The sequence below is a fragment of the Uloborus diversus genome, chromosome 3 (genome assembly GCF_026930045.1).
Source record: "Uloborus diversus isolate 005 chromosome 3, Udiv.v.3.1, whole genome shotgun sequence".
Lineage (NCBI taxonomy): Eukaryota > Metazoa > Arthropoda > Arachnida > Araneae > Uloboridae > Uloborus > Uloborus diversus.
The window spans coordinates 195,113,089-195,137,233 of record NC_072733.1 but is presented as its reverse complement, the minus strand read 5'-3'; the positions used below and the strand labels follow the sequence as shown (position 1 = coordinate 195,137,233).

At 31.6% G+C, this 24,145-nt stretch overlaps 1 protein-coding gene across 1 annotated transcript; it reads left to right on the top strand.

Moving 5' to 3' along the window:
• The first annotated feature begins 2,763 nt into the window (after positions 1–2,763).
• LOC129219357 (TBC1 domain family member 25-like) lies at positions 2,764–23,393 on the top strand. Its single transcript, XM_054853729.1, has 5 exons — positions 2,764–2,943; positions 7,667–7,776; positions 10,290–10,438; positions 16,595–16,698; positions 20,238–23,393. Exons 1-5 carry the CDS (start codon positions 2,890–2,892, stop codon positions 22,419–22,421), a joined length of 2,601 nt encoding a protein of 866 aa, XP_054709704.1. The 5' UTR covers positions 2,764–2,889; the 3' UTR covers positions 22,422–23,393.
• Positions 23,394–24,145: the final 752 nt, after the last annotated feature.

Sequence of the window (24,145 nt, the reverse complement as noted above, 5' to 3'; positions counted from 1 at the left end):
ATTAGAAGCATGAATTTAAAAAATAAGTCAAGTATTACGCAAAACGAAGAAACTTTCATTTTTTAAATTAAATTGCGAGTACTATTAATATCTTTATATGAATTTCCGATCAGATGTCAGCTTTAAGAAAATATTCTCAGGCTAGAAAACTATCTTGAAGAATAACAGAAATAATTAAAGAATGAAATTTAATTCTCGAGTTTGAAGTGAAAATAATACAAATAAATAAATGGATAAAACACCTTGCAAACGTGCTGATTTCATACTGTCATGTCAATGTATCCTGATATTTTCCTGTAATATCAATACGTATGCAATATTACAAAAGCAAGATCATCTTGCCTAGACCTTGATTTCATGCTGTCATGACAACATCTTGATATTATCCTGTCATATCAATACGTATGCAAGATTACAAAAGCAAGATCATCTTGCCTAGACCTTGATTTCATGTTGTCATGACAACATCTTGATATTATCCTGTCATATCAATATGTATGCAATGTTACAAAAGCAGCCTACCTTGATATTTTCCTGATATTATGCTGCATACACCTTGTCAGTCAATATTGTGGCAGCCTGCTGACAGCATAAAGGGAGTAACATAACAACATTGAGGCAGTATTAATGCAAGATGATTTTTCTTGCATGTCAACCTTTATGCAATACTGAGGCAAGATATTTTGCTTACTGGGCTCTGAGTGCGTTCGTTTTTTTTCTGTTTTTTTAGCTTTATTTATTTTTAGTGCTCTTGAACTTGTGCGACTTCGTTTTTTCGCGCCCTCAATCCTGTGCGCTTTCGTTTATGTTTACACCTTTAAAACCTTTGCGCCCTTAAACCTCAGTTCTTTCCTGCCCTTTGGTAGTTAAGGCCCTCTTTGGGGACCCAGTCCGCCCCCTGCCTGCTTGTCGATCTTTGTGATTTATAATCCTCTCCAACGAGATTGTCCTCTCTCTTCTCGTCTTTTTATGTCAGCGCCAGTGATAACGGTCTCCATGCATATCAGTATCCAATATTTCGTGCTAGTGCCTCAACGAGAAAAATTTCCTGAGACAAGTTAGAACTGAAGAGTAAAAAAAAAAAACATTTTGATGTTGATTTAGTGATACATCGCTAGCAAAGCGCTGTCTTAATAATAATAATAAAAAAGCCTTTTCGATGTTAATGTAGTGTTACGTAGTTTTCCGCCCCTAGCAAAGTGCCGCCCGGGGGCATATAAGCTACCTTTACTCCTGTTCGGTCATAGGAAAATTTCATGCTCTCTCATTGGCTTATTCGAGTGTCAATCAAAGCTTCAAAGACGCTCTTTTGTAATGTTGCTAGTCGTCTTTCGCACTGTGTTTCTTGTTTGTAATCTGTTAAATACGAATAAGCATTTGCAAATGATATCCTTAATTGAATGTTGCCGGCAAAAACAGCATTATTATTTCCAATCAATTTCTTTCTTTGCAAAACAAATGAAAGTGCCTTTGAGCAACTATGCTTTGAAATAAAAATAGGTGGCGCCATCTTTGGGCAAAAAATGCATGTTTTACGACATTGTTTTGATTTAAATTGAAGTCATTTTAAAAATAATTCTCATGGTAAATAATTTTGTAGATGGAAAAGAGCGAATTCTGCAATTTTTCATATTCTTAATGACATTTAATGCAATTTAAACAGCTCTTCTTAAAGAAATGATTACCATTTATCTTAATAATAAATACTTCTAGTGAATAATTTAATACATAACAATTTCTAATATAATTTTCTCTTGTGCCAATTTATTTCTTGCTAATTTCTATTGAATATGAGTTAGCATTCAAGAATAAGACTTCCAATTGAATTTTGAGTGAGTCTAGCAAACATATCCTTCTTGTCTCCTTCTAATTTCATAACTCATAAAATAAAATAATGCTCTGCTTTAAAAAAAAAAAAAACCTGTAAAATATATAATTAAACGAATAAATAGCCTTATCTTTAAGCAAAAAATGGCGCTTTTGAAGAAGGAGCTATTGGAGTTTAATTTAACTCATTTGTCAACTAATTCTCAATTTAAGTTTTTTTAATTAAACAGCAAATTCTTTATCTTTTAATATTCTTCATAATATTTAAAGTTATGTAAAAAGGAATAGGTAATTTAGGCTCTTTTGAATGAAATAATTGAAAATAACATTCCCCTACGCTACGCCACTGACCAGAGAACTTAAATCTTCTCTCTCTCTCTGCATATTGAAATATGCATTTGAAACAATTAAGGGGCCGCCAAATGCGTACACCTCCCCCCCCCTTGATTTTTGATGACTTAACAGTAGGAAAATTAACCGAATACTCGAATACAAAGTTTCCTCCTCCCAAAAACAGTTCCCACTGAACTAAAACGATTGGGATCCGCTAGAATGTACTTGGAACACAAGGACAAAGGAAATCCCACCGATGATAATTTTTTTCATTTGGCGCGCTAATCTTTCACTAAAAAGCAGTCTGATCTTGTGAGGTTGCTTTTTTTTTTTCAGAAACGGCATGCGCAGTGAAGGGATCGAGGTGTAGTAGGAGTACTTTCCGGTTGGTTTACTGCTCTTAGAGTCCCTCGTTCCTTGCAGTGAGCACACTGGTTCTTCCTTGTTGTGTTCGTTCTTCGTCTGCTTTGATAACTTTTATTGGTGTGTCGTCGGCTCCGCCCACTTGCGGCGGTTTCCCTTTCTATTTCTCGTTGCGAAGATTCGCGCTCTATACGTCAACATCACTCGTTTTGTGTTTGTTTTTGGTGGTTGGTCTGTTGTGTTGTGTTTTCGAAAGAAATATGTTATTTTTCTGCAAGTGAAATTTTTAATTTTTTTTACTGGAAACGTATGTGAAAAAGTCATTTGTTTGCTCGAGTTCTCATTATGCAGTTTCCCTTTTAAAACATGTCGACGGTTAACGTGTTTCATTCGAGAGAAGCAATTCGAGTAAAAGTAAAGGTAATAATTTTGTGTTTTACGCATAGTGTTCTGCACGAACAATTTTCTTATCTTGTACTACCAATTTTTAAGATCTTGCTCTTACATGTGCCTGAAGCAGCAATTTTCGCAACTTAAAATGTGTTTAAGACATTTTCTTACGTTTGACAGATGATAAAAATTGTGGAAGGGGAGTTGGAACGTGTGGGTCACTTTTCTAATTTTCATTTCCGTCATCAAAAATTCTTCTATTTCGTGAGGTTTTGTTACCGAAACATGAATTACAAATTTTGCATCATCCCAGATTTTTAGAAAAATGTCCTGATCATAATTTTTTAATGTGCATTTTACAGCAGAACCTTGGAAAGTATTGGACTAAGGTGCTTCACCTATGGGTTACCTTGGTCCGTCCTGTGGGATAGTGGAAGTACCAAATACCAAAAACTTCTGTAACAAAATTGCTCATAAATGTCATTGATATATATTTTCATTTTGAAAATGGAAAACAAATTTTGCTTGCATGAAGCCTGTTAAGTTATTATGTTTGGAAAGCATCTTTGGTTACAAACTTATTTTTATAAAACAAAATTAAAAAATATATAAAATTATGAGACATGACTGCAAGATGAGATCTTTGGCAATTAACATACCATTTAAAAAGACATTCAATGTATATTTATGTAAGCAGATAATGTTTAAATGAATGTTTGTTAAATGGATAGCCTGCTAATTCCAAAGCAGGCAGGGTGTTTTGGTAGCATAAGAACTATCACCATAGGTGGCTTGTACGAAGATCTTTACTCATACACTTTTAAACTGCCCCTTACTTTTTAAAGTAAAGAGGCTTTACCCCTCTATTTTTCTAAGTTAAAATTTAACAATTTAACAAAAAATGATGAAATTGTTCAATTCACGTGTTTAATGAATGAAGAACTGGCTTAATAAGTGGGTTTCATATTTTTTTCAAGTTATTCTTTTATAAAAAGTAAAATAGAGCTTTAAATTGGACAAAAGGAGGGACAATTCATCTTGATATTTGAGGCTGTGTCCTTAATTCTTTAGAGGTTATTTAATCAATTATAACATTAAACTTCATGAGATGTTAGATCCCTACCATGGGCGGATTCAGGGGAGGGTCAAAGGGTCAGCTGACCCCTCTGTGACAAGAATTTTATTATGATTATTACCAATCTTCAAATTTTTAGATAAAAAATAGTACATGGAATCAATGTTAACCTGTTGTTTGCTTCGTTCTGTAAGGTATTTCTTCTCAGCGCGTCACAGTTCAAAGGATTGACTGGGTTCGTTTGAATGGGCTATTGCTATTTTCAGTTTTTTTTTTTTCAAAGCATTCATCTCTAATGAGATTAACCATTTAAAAATTGTAGGGAGGGGGTATTCAAATGGGTTTTCATCTCATGGGCACCTCTGCTTAAGAGCATTTTTTTTATCAAGAGATATAAAGCCAGCCATTAAAACTTGACCCCCCCCTAACAAATATTTCTGGATCCACCTCTGATCCCTACCTACTTTGACCTCCACTTTATTGGTGCACTAGTCGCCTATATATGGGGATCACTCTAGTGCATTGAGCTGTAATTCTAAAAAGGTTGCGTTCGACGAACCTCACCGGTCGACCGGTAAGTAACCAGTTACAAACTGCAGCGTTCTATGATCAACTGGTTACCTCACCGGTTACCATTCTAAGCAGTTGATTGGTTGTTTGGAGCACGTGATCATTAGTTGTCACGTGATTAACTAACCGGTCGCTCTTGGTCGTGCTCGTCGAACGCAACCAATGAGAGATCTTGGTTGTCCGTTTTCTGTCCCAGCCAATGTGGCAAATTGCGTTCTTTTCCCACTTAAAAGCAATTTTTATTCTTTTGAGCTTTTTATCGTGCATTTTTTGCCATACTCGTACGAAATGCAGATCATTACTGCTGAAGAGTTGGAAGAGTGCTCTCTCGAATTCTGTACTATATAGCTCGCTGCTCTTCTGCGCTACAGCTTCATCAAAATATTATTTGAGAGAGAGAGGGGTATTCCTGTCATTGCATAATTTTTCAAGAGAGCTGGCAAAGAACATATTTGCTGCATTTTATGTTTGAAAGGGATAAAATTTGCCCATATAGATGTAAATATATTGATTTCACAAAGCCAGGGCAGTTGCCTCTTTTTGAGCCCCTGCTCCCCCCAAATGATGGGTCTGAAGATAGAATTTTGTTCTCTTAAATTCATTTCTTAATGTAAATTTCATAGGGTGATACATTTGTACAAATTTCAGTCTGGAGCAGGGATCTCCAAACTATGGCCTGTGAGTATATAAAATCTGACCCGTGAAAACGGGCCAGCTTTAGATCGATAAATTTATGAAGTCATAATTATATAGGTATGTTTTGTTACACTGTGAGAATTCCTTATGTAGGTATTTACATTTTGTGAGTGATTTTCGCATATATTAGGATAAATGCAATGTCAATCGTTAAAATATTCAGTACCATCGAGTTATTCAATTCTTGTGTTCTGTCTTAAGGACATATTCAATTCATTTGTGTCCAAATTTTATCTACCAGTAGTGTAGCGAGAAATTTTCTTCTCGGAGGAGCAAAGGAAATTTCTAGCTGTGCTATTGGTAAATACAATGGATTGTATTTGTTTTTGATCGAAATCTGTTACGATTAAATATGTCCTTTAATATAACATTTAAAAAAAGTACATATTTTGTGCGCTTAATTTTGGTAGAGTTACAAGACCCCCAATAAAAGAAGTTAGATTGGTAGGGTAGAGTCGGGAGGAATGGTACAGTGCTGCATTAATTTCTGAATGAAATGAAAAATCTTTTCAAGCTTGGCCAATAAATGCATTGCAAGAGTTTGAAGCTGCTGCATTTGCTGAACAAGCTAGAAAAACTCACATTTTAGCTAGGCATGAATGCAGCTCAGTCTCATTTCTCCTAAAAGATGTCGGAGAAGATTCTTTAGTCAGTACGACAAGAATTACCTAGCTTTTCTGACTCGCAGTACCCTTTGAAAGTTAGAATTTTCTCACTGTACTCCACTGTATATCTAAATATATATATATATACACACACACCCAGTAAACAAAATATCTTGCCTCTGTATTGCATAAAGGTTGACAAGCAAGAAAAATCATCTTGCATTAATGCTGCCTCAGTATTGTTATGTTACTCCATTTATGCTGCCAGCAGACTGCCTCAATATTGACTGACAAGGTGTGTGCAGCATAATATCTGGAAGATATCAAGGTAGGCTGCTTTTGTAATCCTGCATACATATTGATATGACAGGATAATATCAAATGCTGTCATGACAGCATAAAAACAAGGTTTAGGCAAGATGATCTTGCTTTTGTAATCCTGCATACATACTGATATGACAGGATAATATCAAGATGTAGTTCTGACAGCATGAAATCAAGGTCTAGGCAAAAGGTCAAGGTCTTCAAACTCAAGGATTAAATTTTATTCTTTAATTTTTTCTGTTATTATTCAAGATTAATTAATTTTCTGGCCTAAGAATATTTTTTTAAAGCTGACATCTGATCAAATATTCATATAAAAATAGTAATGGTACTCGGAATTTAATTTAAAAAATGAAAATTTCTTTGTTTTGCATAATACTTGACTTATTTTTTAAATTCAAGTTTTTGTTGCACATTAAAGAGTAAAGATAACAATAAATAAATATATAACATAAAGTACATCCAAGTGGATATCAGCATTGAAAATATCCCCTGGAGAAAACATTTGAATTTATCTTAAAGAATAACACAAATAATCATTGAATAAAATTAAACTTGTGAGATTGAAGTGATAATACAAAATTCTGGGCTGCATATCCTTTGTTTCGAAGAATAGGCACAAAAAACCTTTTTTTTTTCGGCCCTTTCTATCATTGATCGCACATCGTCTGCAATATGGCTTGTCTAGTACTATATTAATAAACAAATGCAGTTATCAGTCACTCATAATCTATATAACAATAACACTCTACACTAATAACTAAGAAACCAACTTAGCGAAGCCTAAAGATTGCAATGCTACGTGCAGCGTGGAGCTTCTGGACCGACTGTGTCGAAAGAGGAAGAAAACATGCCAGCAATACAAGGGACACTGGGTATAATGAACTATGCTCATGCACAACTATCAACGAAGGTCCACCTGTTCCATTGTGTACTAATTACCTTGACGGAAACAGAATGAAATAAATACCATCTTGACTGCGACAGCTTGAAATCAACATGTATGCAATGCTGATATTGTAAGGTAATATCAATATTAGTATTTTAGGATGCATACATGTTGTTTTGCAATGTTGCTTTTTAATATTTATACAACCTTTATGCAGTATGAAACACGTCAATATTGACACCGTCAGTATAATATCAAGATCTGTCAAGGTTGATGCAAGAAATTTTGCTAGTAGGGTATATACACGTACATGTATCTTTGGCACTTATGGCCTTTAGTCAAGACGTTTGGGGACTTTCTTTTGGAAACAGTTTGTATTTTTTTATTCAGGACCATAAATTTTCCGTTTAAAATGTCTTCTGCTCAGTGTGCTGTTTTCTACAAACTCCACTATTTTAAAACCACTATTTTATAACCTCAAAAACTGCCTAATCCTGAAATTTATGCAACCTTTGAACTCGTCACTATATTTTGATGGGTTTGTGATAATGATTTTTTCTGTAAACCTAATGTGGTATGCTATTGTTTTTTTAGAAATGTGAAGGCTTGTTAGCTCCAGAATATCGCAGGTTTAGTGTTGATCCTCAAATAACATCCTTTGAAGTATTGCAAAGTTTATTAGCAAGAGCTTTTGATATAAAAGGGTATGTTCCTCTTTCTTGCTATGATCACCTTAAAGTATTTTAAATGCTATTTTCAAATTCTTGTGGTAAGTTTTGTTAAGATCTTTCTATATATACATGTATAAATATCATGAATAAAAGCATACTATATCATGCAGTAAAAAGCAAAGGGATGTAAGTGCCAATTAAAATTTTCGAGATAACCTATACGAATGATAGGAAAACCTCTTCCCCTGTTTCGAGGCAAGAGATAGAACTAGTATCCCTGATAGCTGCTGTAATTGTCCCTTGTGGTATTTGGAAAATGGGTAGGTGAGCAAAGCAAGCTGGGGCTGAGTATCCTGATTATTATAACATGTAATATTTAGGAAAAAAGGGGCACAGGTGAACAATTTATTTCATTTCTAAATTTCTCAAAAAATATTATCAATTTCTCAGAGCAAAAGTGTCCCCATGATTGAATAGTCTTTTTTTTGTGCCCTGGAATTTTTCAGATTTTTTTTTTTGAAAATGATTTCTTTACTTTATAGAATTTAAAAAAACTGTCTTCAATTGTTCGCATGTGTCTCTATAGGGGGGCACGTGTGAACAAGCCTGGGGCACAAATGAACATGATTGAAAATGCAGGGCAAGCATCATTTTTCAACAAAAAACTCTTTAATATGAAACATATACATATATGACAATTACATTGAACGGTTTGTAACTTATATAATGCGTCAGTTTCAATTGTACAGTAACTGTCAACGAGAAAATATTTTTCTGAACTATATAACTCTGCTTACTGTCAAATGTTAAAGTTTCATAGCATGTTCAATCACTGGATTGACCAGAAACAAACTTATAAAACTAAACAATGCAAATAATATTTTATTTTGTAAAATTTATTCTCGTTATATAGTACGTTTTTGTACAGAATATGATGATGAATTTTAAAATTATTTTTAACTTCAGTTTTTAGTTAAAAGAAAATATTTTGTTTTTTTTTCTTGTAAACATTATAAAACACTTAATTTCTGGTCAACTATTAAGTAACAATATAATTTAAAAAATAAAAAATTATAAAATAAATATATAATTCATTGTTCAATTACTTGAATGTTCATATAATGATTTGCAATAATTATGTCCAGCTTATTAGTTTGAAACATGTTTTCTTGAGAAGAAGACAGCTATCAAATTACATACAACACCTGCTAAAACAAAGAAATTGTCACCAAAGAAACATAAACTTGCTCATTGCTCTAAAAGTTTGGCCAAGAAGTAGAACTGGTACTGCCATTATATTTGAGAATTCTTCTAGTTTTTTGCTTGACGTTCTCCCAGTAAAATATACCCTACTCACATGTGCTCTCTTTTCATCTCTTTATGTATTTTAGAATTAATATTTTACTTTAAATATTTATTAATTTTAATTAAGTTACTTAAGCATTAGCTGCTTAACTCATTTTCGTTTTGTTAACTACTTTTACAAAATTGCATGATTCAAAACTAAAAAGGAACCATTAGTCTGTGCACAACGTTGAGACATTTTCCTTGTTTCTGATCAACTTTTAACCTTCTAACTGGGGACTTTTAATCTACAGTAGAACCTCTCAATGAGGGACACTAAGGGGACTGGACATTTAAATAGAGGTGTCCCTTTGGAAGTATTTTAGTTTATGTATGCAGTGTGTTAACTCAGTATAATTTTATAATAAACTTAAACTATTAACATATATGGTTAAATACTAAAATATTTATATTAAATAAAATGAATATTTATTCAAATTTACCCGTTAATTAGTGTTCCCCAGACCATAAAAAAGGGCTAAGGCTTCCAAATAAAAGGGCACATACATTCAATCAAAAGGCCACTTTTGAATTTAGTTTTGTAGTTAAAAGGGTGCTTTTCTCTCTTTTTGTTATACTATATGCATACAAAACTCAAATATTTTTCAATACTAATTTTTTTTTTTTAAATAATCACCATTGCTCTTTAATTATTTTTTAAAACTTTTAATGCTTCACTTAAAAGATAATGCTAAAAATCTGGAAAATTCAGATTTACACTCAAATCAATTTATGTGGGAATGCACTGTGCACTCACTCGGCCCTGAGCATGCTTGAATAAATTGTTGAGAGGGCAAATGAAGCATGTAAATTTCAGCAAGACGTTTGCTATGTATAGATGTTTCATCATCATATATTAATATCTAACTTTCATCAATTAATTTTTAGAAGAAAAATGAAACTCATATTCCAGTAAATTCACGATTTCTTACACTTTTCTACGTTACTTTTTGTAATTGATTACTCTGTGACTGTCCCTTAAATAGAAGGTTAATTAGAGGCAAATACATGGAGGTCCCTATTCAAAGGGACTGGGACCAAAAAGAATGTCCCTTATTATAAAGTTTTTGGCTATAAAGCTTGTTAAGTACTTTTGATGTGAGCCACAAGCTGTTGTGTGTGTGTGTGTGTTTTTTTTTTTTTTTATCTCTCATTCTTTGCTGTAGGTCAACTAACCTTACGTTTTTGCAACCATTTTTCAGAGAATTCTCCATCAGTTATCTTGCCAGAGATGAAGAAGGAAAAGACACATACTTATCTTTACTCTCAGACTGGGACCTGGATGCTGCATTTCTTGGATCATCTGATCCATGTTTACAGCTAAAAGTAGATTTAAAGCCGTTTGAAGAGGGTAATTTGTATTTCCTTCTCTTCTTCTTTTACATGCAAAATAATTAGTTGTTCTGGCACTAGTTCACCCATGGTGTGTATGTCTGGTTTTACAAATTGAGGCATTTTTGAAATCAAAATAGTTTAGAAAACAAAATTAAAACGAAGCATTTTTGGTAATTGGACATTAGTTCATCCTCTCAAATACCTTGCACATGTTTTCATAAAGTAAGAAATGTCAGGTCTGTTACTGGAAAATGTTTGAAGTTTTTAAATGAAGTTACCATTTTTTAAATTAGTAAATCATTTTAAGTATCAATAATTAATCTGGAATAAGAATTTGTTTCCCTGTTTTACAGGCGAAAAATATTCCATATTTTGTTTATCTTTAAAAATGTCAGATTTGTGACTTTAACTTGATATATACTTATAGTTAAACTTTTCTCTAAAATGAATGAGACCAACAATGTGTTGTATATACTAAAATAACACTATAATTAGGTTTCATATCTATTAATTACACCTTCATTTATAATTTTAGGTCAAGTATTTTATTTTTAACAAATACTTTTTTACTTGACTTTGAATAACAGATGACATTACTTTGAATAACAGATGACTACATGACAACATGATTTAAGAGAGTAGTCAAAATTCACTTCTAAATGTGTATATATTCATGTGTTTCTAAAATATACTAAAAGAAGTAACATTTTGCCCCAAGATATGAGCTAAAATATTTTGAAAGATAACCTAAAGCAGTGGTGCCCATCCTTTTTCTGTTTGAGGGCCATACCTCATGTTAGAATCATTCTTGCGGGCCAGAAACATTTTGGATGTCAAAATAATTTATTCTTTTCTGTACTTGGGGCAAACATAACCTGGCAGTATCGTAATGCTATGATTAGGATCTGCATATGCTTTACAATGCTGCCAGATTATGCTTAGCCCAACTACAATAAATAACATAGGATAATATGGAGAAGAAAAGAAACCACACATGAATAATTTTTGTTGTCATTACTGTCTGCCCAGGTTTGCTATGGAATTGGCAAACATCCTGCTAAGACAGGTCAATCTGAATGAGGGGGAAAAGAAAATTTGGTGCTTGTGATTTGTTCAAATCAATGTGACTCCCTTAATTTAAAGACTAATACATGTCTGTAATAGCTAGCATTCCTGGCACTAATATGTGTCTATTGTTGCCTATAAAGCAGATGTTTGCCTTTCCACTGCATCAGTAGTCAGACTGTACTTGATGCGGGTTTTATTAAAGTGTGTTTTTCAGAAACCAATTTCTGAATTTTTAGCTCCAAATTTGTGACATTGTCGCTAATCGTGCTTTTCGATTTGTAACATTGAACAAAGCGACGACCGAACCAGGGCCGTAGATAGAGCATGGACTGTAGGGACAAATCCTCCCCCGAAATTTTAAATTATCTCCAAAAATAAAGAAATGAAGACAATCTAATCAAAACTCTTCCTTCGATTCCTCCTTCACTATCACTTGGACTTGTTATACACAAATCTTCTTTCATTCAGACCTCTTCTTATTTTCGCCCCTCCCTCCACACCACCATACAATTTTATTTTAAAAAATTTCAAAAAGTCCTCATTTTTTCACACCTTGCTCCATTACTGATTCTTAATGACTCATGTTCCGGATAACATTTTAAAAACATTCTTTGATATGCACTTCAACAAGAGACGTAACAGATTTACATGATCAAAACTATCATTTTTAATCCTATCATATTTTTGATTACATGCTTAATTTTGTAGATTTCAATTAAGTAAGCCTTTAAGAATATTGATTTATTTTTTGAGGTGGTGAGTGTAGATTACTTTTCAACTGTGACTATTTCTACTTATTTGCGTGAAAGTTATTCTAAAAGCCCCCGACGCATGCATTTGTAATTGCAAACATATAATAAATACTTTATCAAGTGTTATAGACCGTAAAAGCGTACGCAGTCATCTTATTTTGTGAACTCCCTAATAAATAATTCCGATGGAATATAAATTAGACATCAAATATTAATGAAGTAATTAAAATAATTATTTGATACGAATTTTTTAAATATATTGTTGTTTAATTTTTTCAAACAACATAATGAACGTAATTTTTAAATGCTATTTTCCCACTTGATTACATGTCCCTCCCCGAAAAAATATCCTGGCTATGGCCTTGGACCGAACCCAGGCCCTAGGTTGGGCACTACTGACCTAAATCTAATGACCCTAATTCTAAGTTTTTATCTGGTGTATATATACATGTGACATTTTAGGATAACTTTTCTTTACATTTTTGAAGTTTTTAAACATGTTTTTAAAAATCATGTTAGATCTGTTGCCTTTACCAAGATATGACCTGACAATTTTAAACTATTTTTGTTTTTTCTCACCATGTGCACACTTTTTTGGTTTAAGGCATTGTATCTCAAATATAGTTTACGGAGTTACTTTGAATGGTACAAGCAGTTAATAAGGCTACACCAATTAACATTTAAGAATTTGGTAACAGACCTGACATCGTAAAAAAAAAAATGCTCAACATCGTAAACAATCAAAAATCCTTAAAGATATATTTCAACTCAAGATGATCACTCAAAATGGTTTTTTCTGTATACTGAATGATAAAAGTGGAATTTAAATATGGTAAAGCCATCTACTGGGTAATTTTTTAAATGATTACCCTTGGTAACAGACCTGACGTTTCTATCAGACAACATAAAATACTTAATATTAATCAAAAAAAAAAAAAAATTAAAAATTCAAAGATGTTTCTTAGATTCATCCCAAAATATTTTTTAAAAGTACATAGGTTATTTTATGTGATGTGATACTTTGGAAATAGATGATATATTAAGACGAAATTTCACTTTATCATTTGGAACATTTCGTTTTTTAGGATTGCTCCATGTTAAAATTTCATTTTGAGAACAGCATAAGATTTATTCTTATAATGTTATATGCCTGAACTTTTAACAGTATGTTTTCCTAGAAAACATGGACTTAGCTCTTTAAGTTATTTAATTTTGATATAACAAGTATTTTTTCGGACATCAAAAATGCCTCTCATTTAATATTCACCCCTGTGTATGTATTTCTTTGTACGTGTGTGTGGTAAAAAGAAAACAAAAAGTTAAATAACAAAACCAAACATTTTTGTTACATAACTTTTTTCAACAGAAAAAAAAATAATTAAAGTTGCTGGAAGACAGGATTTCTCTTACACTAAAAAAGTCGACAAAATGAGAAAGCTTCTTTGAGGCTGATCTCCTCGGCAATGGAAGTCTCAAAGTAATAAGTACCAGAAAAACAAAACATCATTAAGTGGATAATTAGGTGCTCTAAATGCGCTCTAAAATTGAAAAAATGAATACAAGAGGAGCTTAAGTAATTAAATTTTGAAAATTAAAAGCAAAAGTATTAAGCATCAAATGTCTTAAGCGAATTAAAATTTTGTTTAGCAAAAGCAAAATGACAAAAAGGGCAAACAAACTTTTTATTTGCTTAAGACATGGGAAACATTTAATACTTACTTTTTATTTTCAAAATGTAATTACTTTATCTGCTTTTTCATTGTATAATTATTATTATTTTGGCTTTCGCCTTATTATCCACTAACTGATGCTTTGTTTTTCTGGTACTTGATACTTTGAGGCTTTGATTGCTAAGGAGATCAGTCTCAAAGCAGCTTTCCCATTTCCTGCACTTATTAGTTTTAAGAGACCCTGTTGTCTAGCAACTTTTGTATTTTTAGGTAAAAGATTTTTTTAATCTATTTGTTTTGCTTTAAATTCTGTTTTATATGAATAAATGTAAAAATCTGCATTCATTTTTCATGTGTGGTTGCGTTAGCCCAATGTATTTTTGAATGCTAGCTTTTTCGGAACTGGACATCCTACATTTAGTTTTAGTATAATTTTTTTTGGCTTTTGACCACATTATAAAGTTTCTACACTGCTGAAGAGTTCCGACTTCATCTTTATTGTTTATCTGTGTTGTAACCTTGTCTACTTGCTGTTTTATTGATGTTTTTATATATATATATATATATATATATATATACACACAGTCAACTCTCGATAGCTCAAAATCCCAAGGGACCGCCAAAAACATTCGAGTTGTTGGTAATTCAAGTTATGGAGGTTATGGGAAGTTTCCACAACAGTCTCAAAAGTTTGGGACCCAATGAAAGTGATTAAATATATATACTAGGGTTGTTCAAAATAACTTTTTTCAGCTAGAGTCCAGGGCACCCCCTATTATTTTTAGATTTAATAACATTATGCTCTGAAAGTATTAGCTTACTCAAGTTCTAAGAGGGTGCTCAATGACCCCTTAATTTAACATTAGCTGTAGCATAGAAAATGCCACAAATTTAAGCAACATTTAATTTTCCTAGCCATTTTTTTTATAAATAATTATTTTATTGCAATGTATATGCATATTACTAGTGTATATTATAATATGTGTATTGTTTTTTCAGTTCAATATATTTTTTAACCCCCTTCCCCATACTTATGAAGTTTGGAGGAGAGGGTTAAGCACCCTCTTTCAGTTGAAATAGGAAGCTAAAATTAACCCACAGGTGCAAATTTCTTTCCCATTTCCATTCCATGCCATTTGTACAAACAAGAAACCCAACGTATAGTGCCCTATAGCAATTCATGATTGCAAAAAATATAATTTGAATTCAAGGTGTTAAAAATCAAATTAATTTTTTGTTTTTTGTTTTATGTTCACTGATGATAATGTTTTTGAAATCATAAGAGATACGATTTCAAAACAGTCAGTGTATTAAAGTAAGAAAAACAACGTTAAAAAAAGCACAAATTTGTCAATTACAGCAGACACGTGTTACGGCGTTACAGTGAACGCCTTTTTCAATGCAAAAAGTAATGAGCTTATGGATGCCTTTTCATCCATAACGCTGTTTTTCTTACTTTACTGTTCAGCACAAAGGTATTTATTTATCTTATCAGTCAGTAATTTATTTATTTTACTATTCAATTTGATGCCTGCTTTTATTTTGGGTAAAAGTTGTGATTTTGAGTCGATTAAAAGTCTATAGAACAGTTCAAATGTCTCAATTAAATTTTAGTATAGAGTAGTTTGATGATGACAGAGTAAACATGGAATGATCAGTAAGATGGCTGATGAAAAGAATAATTTCCTGACTTTTTTTTTTGAAAAAAAAAAAGGAATATAATTGTTTAATACATACTAGTACTTGATTTGAATAATTTTTTTTGAAAATGTTCATTTCCTTAATGATATTCACTGATTTTCACCCGTTAGAGAAAATAGAACGATGAACCACTTTGATACAACAAAATAAAAAATAAAATTTAAAAAACAAAATGCATTCAAATGATAAATAGACTTTTGAGATAAAAAAAATAGCACTTTCAAAGTCATTTCAAGTATTAAAATTGCCTCCTGATAGCAAGAGCCAAAATAAATTTAAATCTATTAACGCACTTTGTCAATTGACATACATTCTCTTGGGAGCTATCTTGCTGACGTCATTAAATCTTGTGTAAAAATCGTGATTTTTCAAAACTTCTTAGCTTGGTCAATTTTGGTCGTAAAAGAGTGATTTTGTTTTTAGTTTTTAAATGTCAGTTTGTCAGAAATATTTTACTAAACATAATTGCTAGGACTGAGGGACTGTATAAAAGGTTAAATTTTTTTGTTTTTCTCAAAATTTGATTTTTTGACCAAAATTTTGTTTTTTGATTCCTTACGTGATTCAAAGATTTTTTTTCCAGTTAAAACTCTTCGCTCATTTGTAATAGTTTAGAAATTAGCTATTGTTCCACAATTAGGGTGGACACCCTGTATATTCCTGAATGTTAGGGGGTTTTTTTTTCGGAATTAGACATCCTATATTTTGTTTTTACTGTAATTTCTTGGTCTTTTGACCCTAGGATGAAGCTTCCACTGTTGATGAATTCTGGCTTCATCTACTTGATTTAATTTATTCATTTATGCATTCTATTGTGCTTACTATTTTATTTGTGTTTATATTTTCTATATTTGCACTTTAAATAGTTCAACTATAATAATTGTATCAATATATCAATTTTTCATGTTAAGCATTTTTGTGATAAGCATATTTCACTGTTTTATAATTTTTGTTCATGATTTTTTTAAAAAATCACTTTAGGTTTGGAAGATTGGGAAGTTGTTGCACCTTTGGATGCTAATCGCAGCAATAATACAAGTTTTACAATTGACAGATCATCTATTACAGGAACTATTTTAAACCATGTAAGGTCTTTTAATCTTTCTCATATCATCTCAAAAGAAAATAAATATAAAATTGTTTCTGGTTAAAGACTAGATAGGATATTATATTAACTTTTTTTACTATGAGTATTTTTGTAACATTTATGTCAGGTAAATAATACAAATTGCTTTTTTACTATCTACATTGTTCTATATAAAAAAGAAAAGTGTATTATAAAAATTAGGCATTGAAGCTATTTTCTTTTTCTTTTTATTTTCATTAATTGTTTGATTGGATTTTTTTATGCACAAACTAATGTAAGTACATGTTTAAGTAGAAAGTTGTTTTTGCGTGATATCTTTGTATACATAAGTTAATTTTTTAAATGTTGTGAAGGGTCTAATAATGAACCCAAATTTCCTCTGCCCAGACCCCTGAGTCTTGTTTAGTTTTAAAAACTTCTTTTATGAAAAGTCCTTATTTTAAGAAATTGGTTCTGCTTGTTCGAAAATTGTGCAGCAAAAGCATTTAATTTGAGCTATGATTTAGTGTGTACTCTCATTAAAATGTCTATAAATCTTGTTGGTTTTAATTTAAAGATAATTATCATTTTCAAGTAATCTCCTTGAAAAACTCCATTATTTTACTTTATTTGCATAACGTTTTTCACTGCTATTCATTCCAAAACTCAGCTCCAAATTAGATTTAGACTTTTCTCAATTTTTAAGAAATATGGTCTGTTTTTGCACCTTTCACAAAATTCTGAACTTTAAAGATATACATTTCACAAAATTCTGAACTTTAGAATGGACTCTTTACAAAATTTTGAACTATAAAAACAGATTCTTCTCAAAATTCTGAATTCCAAATATTGATTTTGAGGATATCCATTGCTAAAAAAAATTGTTTGTAAACATATTTCCATTAAATTTGCAAGCAATTATTATTTTATTTTTATTGTAAATATTAATATTTTTTTAACTAAATTTAATAAATGGTTTCATAAATTTGGCAAAAAGGGTCCCTTACACAAATACTTGTATTAACCAGTGGCAATACTTATCCAATTTGAGCAAACCTCATTGTTGAGTTTCTATAAAGTAAGGATTATGAATGCATAACGCCTCCCACAAATTTGCTGGTCTTTCTAAGAGCAATGATGAGTAGACATGGTCCTACTGAAGATATAAATGCCCACAAAAAAGCATTGCTGCTGGAAGGAAATTTAATTCGTAAAATTAGTAAACAGTCTTATTCCAGCTTGAGACCAAGATTTGGATTATATGTTTTGCTCAGGGTGTATCACATTCAATATTAAATCCAATTTCATTGTTTCATGCTACAGCTTTATGTCATATGATGTGTTTTTTCTTTCTTTGTACTTATGTGTTTGTGTCATAATGTTATGTATCCCTCCACAAAATATCATAACATTACTGTTTACAAGTTCTGAAAAATCTATTATTTTAATGCATGGAGAGATAATTTTGGACAGGACTATATGGTTTATATATATATTTTCGCAATTCATCAACTTTTGCGTCCTAATGCTACATCTTTCAATTGAATACCTATTTTCATTATTTAATGACATATTTTGTTTGAAATACTCACAAAGAATAATTACAATGTGTACAGCCATATTTTTTATTTAAATTTTATTTCAAAAAAGATGTAGATCAAATGCCATTTCTGTCCCCTGTCCTCAACACACATTCATCAACTTTTAAATAAATTTACTGTGTTATGAAAGTGTAAGAGTAATTAATACAAATGCATTATGATATATAGTATAACTGTCTACTTGAATGTGCCATATCAATATTCTTCACATTATTTATTCATTTTGTTATTCACATCATTTTGCTTGTGTGTGCAGGTTTTGTGTAAATATTGCCCCAAGTAGAAAAAAAGGTAATTAAGTTTTATATGTGGCATGAATGGACTCTAAAATAACTTTCAGTGTGCATACAATATTCTCTGTAGAAAAGCAGCATATAAATGAAGTAGAATATCTTCTCATATCTGTGAGCCTTGTTTTATCTAAAAAAAAAATAAAAAATCCACATGTGACTTTATTCAATGTCATCTCTGTCCCCCCTGTAATCTTCCAAGAAATTGGAAGTACGTAAAATAAATTTGGTTTACAGAAAGGGTAATAAGATACTTTTGTAAAATATATTAAAGGAATGAAATTTTTTTATCCTGTTGAGAAAAAGCTATTGTTTTGTCATTTCTGTCCCTATCAGCTTTGTCCCCTATTTGAAAGATAGTTTCAGGTGAAAGTAGTTACCAAGCAATTTAGAATGCTCTTAGTGCGCTTGATTTATTTGGTTATGGTTTTTTTTTTTTTTTTTTTTTTTTTTTTTTTTTTGACTCTTTTGACAAATATCAATTTGTAATAAAGTGAGAACATTATTAAGTCTTTAGTAGGCTGAATTGAAAATGCCTGTTCTTGAAAACAATTGTGTGTCACATAAATGTGCCACCTAAGCCAAGTTCTTCTCATTTCTACACCATAGACAATTTAGATAAAATAAAGAAGATACAAATGTGAAGGTTATATGTCATATATTAAAGAGTATAATGACTTGAAATGCAGGAAAAGGATTTTTAAAACTTTTCCCTAGTTTATTGTCATGTCTGTCCATTTTTTGTAATTTCTGTTCCCATACACAAAAATTGCATTTTAAGTTAACAAATATTTTTATGTGTTTATTTAATAAACATAGTTCAACTTGAGGCAACATAAATCCTTAACATGATGAATAAATGTTTGTAATGTAGAAAATTAAGAATTCTTATAAAAACTGGAAATATTTCTTTAAAATTTTATATATCGTTCTTTTTTCTTTCTTTTTTTTTAAAAAGTATTATTAAAAATTTCATGAAATAATATTTCAAATGATATTTTTTGTTTTCCTTTGTATTCTTTCATTAAATAAAAGTTTAAAATTATCTTAATGAGTTTTCGAAGTATTTAGTTTAAGGAACAGTATTGTCATTTTTGAATGCAATTTAAATTTAAATCACATTAAATTTTAACTTTGATTTTTTTCATTGCTTTTCATTGATTTATTTACTTAAATGTCTTGTCTTCATATAAATTTGCTAACCATTAACTAATAATGTGATGAAATTTTCATAAGTGTCAGGTAACAATAACATAAAAGGTAGCATGTTGAGAAAAATCATCCATAAGTGTGTTGTGGCCAAGGCTAATCTTGAAATCGAACCCCTCCCCCCTTCATTTTCATTTTAGCATTTTAAATAGTTTACTGAAAGCAGCTGTTGCTTGCAGTAGGTTGGGTAGTTTAAAAAGATCTCTTGATCTTTATTAAGGATTGATAAATTGACTAAGACCACCATGTCTGAGTCAATTATAAAAATCAAATAGTGTTATTTTTCTTCCACATCTAAGTTTGTATTCCATCTTTCATAAAATGTTTGCTACATTTCTTTATGCCAAGCATGCAAGATTTTTTTTTTTTTAATAAAAAAGAAGGATTTGCTTGATAAAAGATTGCATTTGGGCAGTAAGTTCATTTTTTTTTATGGACATCAATTTCTTTTGTTACAGGTGGAAAAAACTTTTAATATGGTTCAAAGAGCCCTGAACTTGTCTGAAAGTGAACATGATTATGATAGTTATAAGCCAGTAAAACAGCCTATGGTGGATTCAGAGTTTCATTTATACTTGGATTCTGAAGGACGATTAATTAAGCCTCGGGAATTAAGGCTCTCTGTGTACCAGAGGGGGATTGATCCATCTTTACGTAAAGTTGTATGGAAACATATCTTGAATGTGTACCCTCATGGGCTTACGGCTAAAGAAAGAATTGCCTATATGAAGCAAAGGTCTGCTGAATATCAGAAGTTGAGACAAACTTGGCAAGACATGATTTCTTCTGGTAATTTAACCGATGAAATTCAGTATGTCACTAACATGGTGAGGAAAGATGTCCTTAGAACAGACCGTACACATAAGTTTTATGCTGGCTCAGATGATAATAAAAATGTTGTTTCTCTTTTTAATATCCTTACAACATATGCCTTAAATCATCCTAGTGTGTCTTATTGCCAAGGAATGAGTGATTTAGCATCACCTATTTTGGTTACAATGAAAGATGAAGCTCATGCTTATGTATGTTTCTGTGCTTTAATGCAGAGACTAAAGCCTAATTTTCATCTTGATGGGAAAGCTATGACAACTAATTTTCAACAACTTACAGAACTTCTTGAACACTATGATTCACCATTCTTTGAATACCTAAAAACTCAAAATGCAGATGATCTTTTATTTTGTTATCGCTGGTTGTTATTAGAACTAAAAAGAGAATTTGCTTTTGATGAAGCTTTGTCAATGTTAGAAGTACTTTGGAGTTCAATTCCTCCATCACCTCCAGAAAAAGAACTTTCTTTGTTTGAAGAGCTTTTTTCTGCTAACTCTTTTCGTCCTCAGTCTCCTAGAATCCATAGTCGAGAAAATCCGTATACCAAAGTTAGAGCTATTAGAAAGCAAAATTCTGCTTCTTCAATTAGAGGCTTAATGAAAAGTAGTAGCAAAGAAACTGAAGAGCCTGAAGCTGAAAAATTGACTGGTTCACAAATAGATTCTCCTATTCCCAAAGAAAATGCATCTGGTTGCTCTCATAAAGAAAAGCCTGTTTCTATCAGTAGAAGGAATAGTAATTCAGAGATTACTAATGATGATTCACAAGATTATCTTCCAATGACAACATCAATGACTAGGGAATTGCGAATGGAGTTGGAGAATTTAAACAGACAACTTCCCGGTTCCTTTCTGCAACGTTCTATTACTATTGACTCTGAAGATTTAGATTCCCCCCGTTCTCCTGATTGCTGCGAGTCTACACGAGAAAGTCTGCGTTACTGTCAGCATCTTCAAAGCATTGATCAATCAGTAGAAGATGAAGCTCTTGAAAGTTGGACTAGTGATGATTTGTCTGGTATGGATCAAATTTGTAGACTTGGTTCCACAAAAAAATCTCATAAACATCCTGAGTATTTACATTTAAATGGTAATGATACTGTAGGAGATGCCAATTACTGTTGCACTCCTGATGAGCAATTTGAAATTGATTTTGATGTGCAGTTAAAATCTTCTTCGGATATTCCTTGTAATGGTGAAATTTTAGAAAATGAAGAGTCAGAAGATACAAATGGCTGTGCTTGCCACCTTAAATCTGTTATTCCAATAAGATTAGTTCATAGTCCTGGAATTGATAATCGATTTCAGCGACATGGGAGTGATAGCTCTGATTCTCTTTCTGAAAGCTGTCCTGGGAGGATTGAAACTGATCCTGAAATCAGTCCTTCAAACTTCCAAAATGCAATTTTTAGCTCTGAAAATGCTACAAAAGTTGGATCTACACAAGATGAAAAATTAATTCGCAAGAAAAGTGGAAGCTCTCTTTTAGATTCTGGTGTACCTAATAATTCTATTACAAATTCATGTGTTGAAGCTCTAGAATATAGCGGAAAATATCAAAAGTCAGCTCTCCCTCCTCCTCAGGAATTAGGTGGTGGAAATCCATTTATGCTGTTTTTGTGCCTAACTCTTTTACTTCAGCACAGAGATACGATAATGAAAAATCGTATGGATTACAATGAACTAGCTATGCATTTTGATAAAATGGTACGTAAACATAATGTTCATCGTGTTCTTCATCAAGCTCGTGCAATGTTCCGGGAATATTTGCAAATGAGCTGCCAAGACCAAGATTCTGATCCCCATGTATGATACTGACATAAAAATTTTATTCTATCATTGCCTTTAAGATGTAACGGACCAGAGCTGCAAAAGTTTTGAACTTTCTTTACAATAACTATTTGGAGTATTTCATTTTTTCTTTGAAATGCTTAAAAGTTTGCATTTACTCTCTCTTATTTTATTACATAGTTTTTAATTCCATTTCCACAATTGGAAGGATTTGGATCTTAGTTTTTTGTTTTTAAACTGCCAAAAAAAGGAATGCATTAAAAGAAAAGAAGCCGATATTCTTAAAATAGGGTACAAATTACCAACATTTCCCTCTTAACACTGGTTAATTGCTATAATGATTCTATAAAATCACTAATAGTTCCATACTCAAACTAATTTAACTCAAATAGTGTCAACTATTGGCAAAGCAGATAATGTTTTCTTATTAAGAATTGTGCACTTGTGTAATCAAAAGTGCTGTGATTGATTATGTGTTGCTTATTTGAATTTGTCGAATTGGGGATTTTTTTTCTCCTATTTTTTTCTTTTTATGTTTTCAAAATTTGCTCGCAGCAATTGTTATCTCTACTAATGTAAAAAGAGGTTCTATTTATTAGAGTATTGTCAAGTTATACTCTGATTTTGTTTATTTATTTATTTTTTTTTAAATCATAAAATAAAAATGCAAGTTTTTAATTATAAAAACTCAGTGTGTTTAACTGCAACATACTTCAGAATTCAAAAAACATAACTGTTTTAAAATTTCTTCATAACTACTCTTACTATTCCGTCTGTCAGCAATTAACAAAAGTAAAGAGCCTAGTCAGATTGTACATATGTAAGCCTGTCTTTTAAATGCCTTATTTGTCTATTTTCCTGTGTGTTTATCTTCTCAACAATGGGAAAGTGAATAATATTGTTGATAAATATTACACTGGTTGTAATTGTGATAATGTAACGACTGTAAAAGCATATGATTCAATTTTATTAAAAGAGTCTTTACATATAAGTGTTCTTGGATTGTAAAATGTTAATTCTATTGTTCTTTTTTCAATTGAGAGGAATAATTTTTGCTCAATAAACTCTGCAATCCTAGTTTTAAAGTCAAATTTCAAAAAGTCTACTTTTCTGTAATTGTACAAGTACTGATGTAATCAGTGGCGTAGCTAGGGAGGGGCAGAGGGAGCGGTCCGCCCCGGGCGGCAGCAATTTCTCTCTTTTGATGCGAAAAATTTAACTCGTTTTTCCAATAAGTAAATCATGCTTTTGATTTTTTTCTGGAGTCGAAAAAAAAGGTCTTCGAATTCTAAGGTTGTGGTACGACTATGATAATTACTCAAATACAAGACATTTGTTGTTCTTATGGACACCTCAGCATTATATTGTTTGTTTTTTTCTCTTCCTTCGTCTGAAGCTACAGACTGAAGGCGGTGTCACATTTTTCAGGATGAGCAACCGAACCTCCTATCCCTTAACGTCACCAAACTGCCTAAAAGTGAAGTTTTAGGCCTTGAGTCTCGAAACATTTCCAAGGGATAATGCCCACCCTATCCTTTACATCTCATCTTTTAGCCTAATATTGAGTTTTTAAAATTTCTGAGGGCGGTCCAACAAATTCCTGAGAGCGGTCAAGCCCTGAACCCTTCCTGTAACGTGATTAAAGATAGTCTAATATGTGTATTAAGTCTAATATGTGTATTAAAGATTTCAACTTTGAACTTTAAAATTCCTATTGCATCCAATGTCTTCAAAAATAGCTTAAA

What these genes read in the sequence shown, in the direction of transcription:
- LOC129219357 (XM_054853729.1), top strand. Translation starts at nt 2,890, where the DNA reads ATGTCGACGGTTAACGTGTTTCATTCGAGAGAAGCAATTCGAGTAAAA. An exon ending in AGAGCTTTTGATATAAAAGG is followed by an intron (nt 7,777 to 10,289) that starts GTATGTTCCTCT and finishes ACCATTTTTCAG; the next exon opens with AGAATTCTCCATCAGTTATC. An exon ending in CAGGAACTATTTTAAACCAT is followed by an intron (nt 16,699 to 20,237) that starts GTAAGGTCTTTT and finishes CTTTTGTTACAG; the next exon opens with GTGGAAAAAACTTTTAATAT.